This window comes from Xiphophorus maculatus, chromosome 12 (assembly GCF_002775205.1).
Source record: "Xiphophorus maculatus strain JP 163 A chromosome 12, X_maculatus-5.0-male, whole genome shotgun sequence".
NCBI lineage: Eukaryota > Metazoa > Chordata > Actinopteri > Cyprinodontiformes > Poeciliidae > Xiphophorus > Xiphophorus maculatus.
In genome coordinates, this window is record NC_036454.1 from 19,372,850 (window position 1) to 19,382,508 (window position 9,659).

At 40.5% G+C, this 9,659-nt stretch overlaps 1 protein-coding gene across 1 annotated transcript in view; it reads left to right on the top strand.

The window, feature by feature from the left end:
* Window positions 1–9,450, top strand: part of LOC102222446 (phosphatidylinositol 4-phosphate 5-kinase type-1 beta-like) — a 40,528-nt gene extending 31,078 nt beyond the window's left edge. The window contains exons 10-15 of the mRNA XM_005804042.2: window positions 1,760–1,808; window positions 1,928–2,012; window positions 3,175–3,333; window positions 4,885–5,008; window positions 7,839–7,962; window positions 8,263–9,450. Coding sequence (XP_005804099.1) covers window positions 1,760–1,808; window positions 1,928–2,012; window positions 3,175–3,333; window positions 4,885–5,008; window positions 7,839–7,962; window positions 8,263–8,265 — 544 coding nt within the window. The 3' untranslated portion in view covers window positions 8,266–9,450. The remainder of the gene's footprint in view (window positions 1–1,759; window positions 1,809–1,927; window positions 2,013–3,174; window positions 3,334–4,884; window positions 5,009–7,838; window positions 7,963–8,262) is intronic.
* Window positions 9,451–9,659: the final 209 nt, after the last annotated feature.

The following is a 9,659-nucleotide window of genomic DNA, read 5'->3' on the forward strand; positions in this document are numbered from 1 at the left end:
CAGCCTGATATACTGCTGTTTCAAAATGTCTTTCAGTGATGAAGGTGTCTATTGAGGTGGCATCAGCTCTACACCATGTTCCAAATTATTATGCAAATTGGATTTAGGTGTCATAAAGATTACATTTTTTGTTGTGCTATTAAATGTATAGATGGTATTGTGTGTGTCAGGGCTCTTTGAATCACTATAATTAATTTCAGAGAGCTGGGTTGATGCGCTCAATTAAAGGAAATCTACTTAAGAAGGATGTTCCACATCATTAAGCAGGCCACATGTTTCAAGCAATATGGGAGAAAGAAAGGATCTCTCTGCTGACAAAAATCATCAGATAGTGTAGTGCCGTATGACAAGGTATGAAAACATTAATATTTAACGGAAACTGAAGCGTTATCATTGTACTGTGAAGAGATTTGTGGCTGATTCAGAACAAAGATGGGTTTGTACAGATAAAGGCATAATGAGGAAGGTTTCTGTTAGACAAATTCATCGGATTAAGAGAGCAGCTGTTAAAATGCCCTTACAAAGCAGCAAACAGTTATTTGAAGCTGCTGATGCCTCTGGAACCTCAAGGTGGAGGATCCTCCAGAGGCTTGCGGTGCATGAACCTACTATTGGCCCCCTAACCAGCAGAAACAGTCGTAGTGGGCCCAGTCGTACATGAAGATTAATTTTCAAACAGACTTGTTCACTGATGACTGCTGTGCAACCCTGGATGGTCCAGATGGACGCAGTAGTGGATTGGTGGAGGATGGCCACCACATCCCAACACGGCTGTGACGTCAGCAAGGAGGTGGTGGAGTCATTTTTTGGGCTGAAATCATGGGGAGAGAATCATTGAATCAGAGAATCAAATTCAGAGTCCCTGAAGTTGTGAAAATGACCTCAGCAAAGTATATGGACTTTCTGACTGATCACTTTCTTTCATGGTTCAAAAAGAAGAGCCGTACCTTCAGTAGAAAAATTATCTTCATGCATGACAATGCACCATCTCATGCTGCAAGGAGTACCTCTGTGTCATTGGCTGCTATGGGCATAAAAGGGGAGAAACTCATGGTGTGGTCACCATCCTCCTCTGACCTCAACCCTATGGAGAACCTTTGGAGTTTCCTCAAGCAGAAGATCTGAGGGTGGAATGCAGTTCATATCAAAACAGCAGCTCTGGGAAAATATTCTGACATCCTGCAAAGAAATTCAAGCAGAAATTTTCCACAAACTCACAAGTTCAATGGATGCAAGAATTGTGCTGTGATATCAAAGAAGGGCTCCTATGTTAACATGTAACTTGGTCTGTTAAGATGTTTTTGACTGAAATAGCTTTTGATTTTAGTACATGTGACCACTTAATGCTGCACATTCAAAGAATGACCGTTTGCAGTTCTTTATAATCCATAAAATGTTTAGAAAATCTGCTGGGCATAATAATTTGGAACAGTTCATTTTGAGTTTTTTATTTTTTGAAAAAAATACTGTTCTCATTGGGAGCTTTGTTCAGTTATAATTATACTGGCCAACATTTGCATTGACTATTTAAGAAAATCTGAGAAAATATAACTTACATAATAATTTGGGACACGGTGTAAATGATATTAGCACTATTGTATTCGATGACTGAAACTTTTGCTTTTGACGAAGATTAATCTTGTACTCTGGGTTTGAGGTTCCTCCAAAAAAAAAAAAAAAAGACATCTCAGTTGATCATCTTCAAGGGGAAATCATCAAAGAAGGAACATTTGTGACAATGCTTGTCGTCTCTCCTCAGATTCATTAAAAAGTTGGAGCATTCGTGGAAAGCCTTGGTGTATGATGGTGTAAGTTGACACCCTGCAAGAATCTGAAACTGCCGCTTTCATGAATGAAGCCCTTTTTCAGCCTATTGACCAATGATTTTTTTTTTCTTCTTTTTCTTCCCATGCCTGCCCTTCTGTAGGATTCGGTTTCTGTCCACCGGCCCGGGTTTTACGCCAGCCGCTTCCTTAAGTTCATGAGTGTACGGGTCTTCAGGAAGAATCAGCGTAAGTCTGCGAGTTGACATGTTTAATGCAAAGGGAACGGGTGAAAAGAGCAAGGATTGGGGAAGCAGGAAATCCTGGCCTGATAAAGACCGGGAATAAGAGGGCAGATCTTATTGTGTATTTGAGGTCATTTGTGTGCCGATGATATGTGGATCTCCTTTCTCCAAAGGCCATTGCAGCATAGAGACTGCTGCCTTGTGAAAGTAATGTCTTTAGCTCTGGGATTAGTTCATAAAATAAAGATTTCTATGGTGATTTAATAAACAAGAAGGAGGAACTCAGAAGAAATGCTGACTGGAAACAATATCCTGGAGACCAAACACACTCTGCCAACTACCAACGGAGTTAAAATGTTTTATGGCGAGCCAAGTCTGCACTTTATTCAACTTAGGAACTTAACCAGTCTGTGACAGCAATTGTAATTCATATAATTATAATTCTGGCAGTGTTCAGATATATGTTAATACTCCCGCTCCAGTTCTGACCATCGTTGTTACTCTTTATATTATTTCATTCAACAAATTCCAATTATTCAGGTCAATTTTTTCAAGAAAACAGTCTGTTTTTTTTATTTTGCTCATAATTATAGGGAGTCATGTTATGTAGGTTTAGACAGACCATTATCCATGCATGGTAATGGTTCCTGCTATGGAGAGATTTGGCTTCAAATGCTGTTTCTGTGTCAGAAATGTTTTGGGTTTTTTTGCTTTGAAAAATGGTGGGAAGGCGTACTAACATTTTGTCTTTTTTGGCCTTAAAATATATTTGACCTTCAAAATGATGAAGCTCAAATTATGACTTCAGCCATACTTTTGCTCTGGCAGGTTGTTGAAAGGAGCTCATAGATTTCCTCTGTTATGAGTCGTATGAAGATCTATAACTGTTCATCATGTCAGCGTAACCTTAGGTAAAAATGGGAAGCTGCACCTCTTATTTAGGTGACAGGAACATATTTTATTTCATGTCCTGCTTTGGGGGAACAATTCAATTCTGCTGATTTATAGAGTACAAAGCTTCAACTCTGTGTGACCTCTTCATCTGTCACGGTCTTCCCCCCCCTCAGCTTCTGACTCCTCTTAATCTCTTATTTTCTAACCCTTTTTTCCTCCATCCCTTGACTTTAATGTGCCTTTTTTGCCTTTTTTTTTTTTTGGCTCCACAGCAATTCGATTTTCCCCCTCAAAGAGGACTCGCACCTCCATCCCTGCTCTGAAGTCGTCCTCACAGGAGATCCTTTCATCGCAGGCGGATGAGAGGCGCGAGGACGAGAGGAGGGACAGGCTGGGAGGGGCCCGCAGCCTGGCCAGTCTGGATGGACAAGGTGCATAAAAACACATGTGATACCTTACCTTTAGTCATCCCCCCCCACAAACAATCTGGCAACATTCAGGCATATTTATAGAAGGGCCTCATTGTTGTTGAAGTTCGCTGAACGTTCAAAACTCTTTCCTTATCCTCGCCTAACCATCTTCTAGTTTACAGTTGTGACTTTGACGATGACTTGTTTTGTTGTAACTGGAGTCTTTTAGGAATAGTTGAGGGCCATAAAAACATCTCCTTTCATTCAGCCATAAAGTGTTCTGCTTCTGGCCAGGCTGTCACAGATTAATACTCTGTTAGGCCTGCAGGATAGAAAGCAGAACCTACCTTGTCAATAGTATCCTCTTGGATGTACCACGTGTGTATAAAACCTGAGCAAGTTGAGTGTTTTTCAGCTTTCCTCCTCTGCCGTATACCCTATATCCTCTATCTGACTCCAGATCAGGGAGTCAGATGAATCAAAGGGTAATAAAATGAAGTGCAGCAGCTGCAGATGACCTTTGTGTTAAACGAGTCTATTAGGCAAAGAGTCACCGGAAGAAACACGGGCGTGGTGCTGAGAGAGATATCACACAGTCATGCGTAGTCTTTCCATTTTCTTTTTTTTTTTTTTACTTTACTGCTGAGGGTAGACCAACCGAGTCCCCAGCTGTCGTGTAACACACAACAGAGTAAATTTAATTGTTCCACTTCCTGGTCTGCTGTTCATGGTTTCTGGATCGGCCTCAAACAAGACAGACGACATTTGTTTCGCTCTGATGTTGGAGTCACAGAAAACTGCGTCAGTGTTATTGGAAGCAGCAAATCGGTTGATTATTACCCTCAACTTTTATCGACATCCCTGGTAAAGACATAATGAATCCCTTAATCAGTATTAATCATTTAACCCTGTAGCATAATTTTGTGTTGAATATGAAAAGGTTCAGCTTTGGTTCATTGCATAATTTCTCAAAATTTTCCGGATTTATGGTCCTCTCTTATAATCTAGACTTCTCTTCCACCCCAACTGGATTTTGTTAGGATTTAGTTACAGATACGACTTTGGGAAAAGGTTCATCAGTTGTCTGTCTAACCTTTTCTGTGTGAATTTGCTCATGCACGTAGGATTATTCTATTGTTAAAAGACCCAATAACAAGCAACTTTCAATTCGTTGGGAGGGACCGCACGATTGTTTTATAAAATGCCCCGGAGTTAAGAATATAGAATACTTTAAGAAATCACTAAATTTTTGCCAAGACGTTCTGAATTACTCACAGCAGCAGATGGCTTATTTTCTCAGCCGTTTTGAACCAAAACTGCAAAAGTCCAAGAAAATTGTTGATGAATCTGATGATCAACACCCATCCCAACCACCTATTCACGGCAAAGATTGACGAATTATCTCACATTTCGGTTTGTATCCAATCTGAAACACACTGATCCTGTTTCTTCAATCTTGCGTCATTTGTAGACCATCTCCATTATGGTCTACATCGTTATTAGATGATGGTTTCACATTGTAGAGGTCGTATTTAGGAAACCGAATTGTGTTACTCTTCTTCATGTCTTCAGGTGTCTTTGGTTCATTCCTGCGTCCTGATCTGGTCCCTGCCAACCCGTCCTTCTACGAGGCGTACTCCATGGGGACAATCTCCACTTCCTCCATCTATGTCAATGTGGAAAGCCAAACAGAGAGGTAATGTCCATGCTTCGCCTTTATGTTTTCCTTTCTGTTCCTACTGATGCACACCCAGGAGCCACTTTATTAGGTACACTTTGCTAGTTCAAGGTTGGAGCTTCTTTCACTTTCAGAAAGAAGCTTTGAAAGTGCTTCTTTCAGAGCAATGTCAGAGAATAACTAATCTCTGACATTATTTATTCGTGTCAGAGATTCAATAAATTGTCAGAAATAACCCGGAGACTATGATTTATATTGACATGATAGCAACAAGCAGATGACAAATAATCCACTCTATCTCATACCAAATTGGATCTGGTGACTGTGGAGGTCAAAGAACAGAGAATTTATCGTTATGTTCAATAAAACAGGATGATTGTTTTACTCCAAACCGCATCGTCATAAGACGATGCGAGCGTTGGCCTCAGTTTCTAGGAATGACACGGTTTTGTCTTCTGCTTTCAGGTTTGATGCGTTGTTGGTTGAGAGATGTTATGCCACAATGAGTGATTTAATTAACTTGGTAACATTTATCTGATACACAAACTCTTCCAGAACACCAAATGGCCTCTGGTGTTGGGGTGGGTGGATGTTGTTAATGTTAATAAAAGATTAGGAGGAGCGTCTCAAGAGAAACTAATCACTGACCTTTACAAGGTATCTGTTGCCTCGTTAAACGTTATGAAATCAGGTAAACAATCCTAGCGATAGTTTCACATTAACAGGTTTTGTTACGCTTTCATTTCCTCGGTGTTAAACTCCGCCCCTCTGGCTGAAGGCCATTTAATGTCTCCCTTCCTAGAAATCTTTTTGTCCCCTGTCCTCTGTGTGCCTGTTTGTCTTTCACCTCTCCTCCTGTGCGCCCGCGCCGGCTCAGCCGTGCTCTCTGAGGCTCCATTGTGGGACTCGCCCCTCTTCGTTGGTCACCTGCTGCCGCCCTCACATTGTTCTCCCGGCTGTTTCCATAAATATTTAAACAGCAGCTTTGATACAGTTTTAACCCGGCGATGTCAGGCCACGCAAAGACTGCGACAAAGCAGAACAAGCGGCGCATTAGAGGCCGCACATCAGCTGGCGACGATCCCCGTCGGCCGGCCTGTTGCAGTAGTGGCCATGTCAGATGTGTGTGGGTGTGTACAGTTGGCCGTTTATCTGTTTTGCCTTGATGAAACCAAGAGTCTCTAAGAAAACTCTTTACGACTCTCTACCTAGAATTCATTTTCACTTTGAACCTAAAGGTTCCTCATCATATCTGTCATAAAATGATCATAACACATTCCTGCATTTATCAGGGAGTCACCTGTCCATGCTGAGAAAACATTGTTCTTGATGCCATCTAGTGGTTGAAGCAAAGACGCCTGGGAAAAAATTGACATGGTAATGCAAAGGTTTTATGGTGGTCAAGGTATTTTTTGGGGGCGGGGGGAGTTCCTGTTATCTTGATTTTATTCTTTTAAGTATATATTTGGATTCTCTTTGTTGCTAATATTTAGAGGTAGTAGTCTTTAAAAATCTCTTTGAATAATTCTGGTTGGATATTTGACTGTTAGGAGAAATGGTGGAGCTCGTTTTAAAAGCTTGGTTTTATTGCACACACCCGGCACAATTTAAGCACAATTCACAAATAGTCAAAATCTTAATGCTGGTCTGCTTTACTGATTCTAACACCAGTTTTGATCTGTACTGGTATCGTTGACAACCAACAGTGTTTCCATGTTTCAGCTATATAGCTGTTGATTTGAGGTGAAGATGGAGAATCTGAAGGTTGTCTTCATTCTCTGGCAGCTAAACATCCCCATTGCATGATACTGCCACCACCATGCTCAAAAGTTCTGACAGGGTTTTCCAGTTTAAACGCCTCCTTATGTTTCATCCAAATAGTCTTCTTGTCATTTTGGCAGTATTTCAATCTTTGCTTCATATGACCATTGGAAACATTTCCAATGGTCCTAACCCTAGCCCTATCCCTAACCCTAACCTTAACCCCCAAAAAGCATTAGATTTTTCCATTTTAAACCTGGAAAAGTAACTATTTGTAGCCCTGAATGAAAGTGACATTTGTGTCATTAATGAATCAATCAATCACGTTTATTTGTACAGCACGTTTCAGCAACAAGGCCGTTCAAAGTGCTTTACATCATAAATGAACTTCAAACCAGAACTGTATTCTTCCAGGATAAAGTTAGTCCCCATCATGAAACACACAGGCAGAACACACTCTGCTGCCTGGTGTGTATTATTTTCGACTGATTTCTGTGCCAAATCTTTTCAATCTGGAGAGGATTGGTTCACTTCTATTTAACCTCCTGAGACCCGGGCTTTTGTTTGATGTGCATTTTTTATGTCTCCTTACTATTTGGGATTAGTATGACCTAATTTTAGTTGAAATTAAATTTTAGCTTTCTATGTGCTCTTGAACTATGTCAAAACCAATGCCCTCATATGAGGACAATGGGTCTGTTTTTGCATATACATTTCTCCTTGTCATTTGGGATCATAAGGACCCAATTGGCCTAAAAATGAAATTTCAGCTTTCTACAATAAGTGGTCTATCTGTGTGACGATAAGACCATTCAATCAATGTTATTATTTACATCTGTGTTTACAAAAATGTAATGTCCTCATATGAGGATGCAGGGTCTCAGGAGGTTAAGACATTTCCGACACTGTGGAACCTAAAGGATACGAACCTAAATCCTGAACCCAGACAGTGTCTTGGGTTTAGTTTAATTCTGAGGAGTATTCCAGCTTGCTGTCTGTTTCAGACTGTGTTTATACAGCTGCTTTCAAGCCAGAGAATAAACTCTCAGGGCAAAAGTTCACCTCTAAATGTGTTGTCCTGCTGCAGGGATGATGTTGCATCCAGCTCTACATTCACGCTGGAGGACAGCGCCATCTGCCTCACTTCAGAGCAGAGCACCGTAGATGTGGACATCGACCGGGACGACGGATCCGTTCTTGACGTGTACTTGGTACGTTGTATTTTTGATCACTTTGGGCTTACTCTGAAAAGCATTTTCCTTATTTTTTTTTACAACTTTGTCATCAGAATTTATATTCATTTCTGTGACAAAAATCTGGATGTTAAAAAAAATAAATAAAAGTAGGTGGCAGCAGCGTGGATTGCTGCAAAGGAGTGATGGTGTGACATTTAGACAGCCATACTTTGGAATAGAACAATTTCTGCGTCTATTCCAGTTTCTACATCTGTTTTAAGTTTTCTGGCTCTAGAACATATGTGCTTTTAAAAAGTTTTGTTTTCTTCTCTACAGTAAAAGCTTTACATCCTTCATTTCCTCCTGCCACACAAGACAATCTCCACACGCCATCGGATGCTCCAGGCTGGAAGTCGGTCTCCACGCTGAGTTCTGCTCCAACCACAACGCCATTTGTTGTTTGCCAATTCCAAAGGAAGACCCCTGAACGCCTCTCTGGTTGACGGACCTCTGCACAGTTGGAACAGTCACAATGTGCTGAACTTCAGATAGTGTTGCTTTTCTGGAGCATGCATCAAAGCAGCACTACTTAGTTTAGTTTTTTTTTTTACATGTATTTGATTTTCATTGTGCTCACCAAGATTTCATAGTCTATCTAGATATATGAGAATATATGCATAAGGAAACGCTAGATTAATGTCATACATTTCTTTTCTGGTGGCCTGAAAGACTTTAAATCTTTGCTGCAGCACGAGCTGCTGATAAGAAATGTTTACAGTGAATTTAAGGAAGCATCAAAACTGCTTCACGAAGGACCGACTCACTTCAGCCGACTTGATTACGAAGCTCCTGAGGCCAAACACAGACTGCGACGTGGCCAACTGTTCCCAGCAAGGTGACCATTTGTGCTGCCTTAGAGAAACATGATGCTCAGAATGAGAAAAGACCGTTTGTTGATCTTGTATGAGACACTTGCGCTTGAAAAAAAGGCACTTTTGACACCGTTTATGATTACTTTAGGAAATGTTTTCTTTTCTGAGGACATTGCTTAGGTTGGTGGTTCACGGGGCAATAAGCACAGAGTTGGCTCTGTGAAAATGCACTTTTTTTTCTTCTTTCCTCTACAAATGCACGTGTTTTCTCATTGATACTACATGTAGAAACGAAGGAACGAACACTGTGGATCATGTTTGATGTGGAACTACTAGTTTTGTGAGGTTGGCCTCGTGACGAGATGGTTCTGTTCAGGAAATAGTACGTCCTCCTGAAGAAGTCGAGACATACTTACCGCTGTCTGATACCTCATCGAGACTGCAGCCAACTATAAATGTTCAAACTCTACAATCAAGACAGATGAGAATAATTTATTACACAACTCATGATAATTCACCATCTGCTGAAATAATAATAATAAAAAAAACACTTTAAATCGCTGAATGTAAAGAAAACGCATATTTATGTACAGAAAAGCTTCCTATAAATAAACTATAAAATTCACTCAGTGGCCTTTAGGGGAAACTTCAAGTGTTGTAACGTGATCAGTCTGTTTTTTGCTTCGACTGGAGAAGAGTGTGTAGAGGTTTTTGTTAAGGCATCATCCTTTACTAAAGACTCAACCCTCACATTACGGAAAGGAATGGCAGTATTATGGTTTGGGAATGTTTGATGGAATCTGAGCTTAATGCCCCTCTGTGTTTTTGAAGAAAATATTAACTCTGAATTTAGCAAAGAAT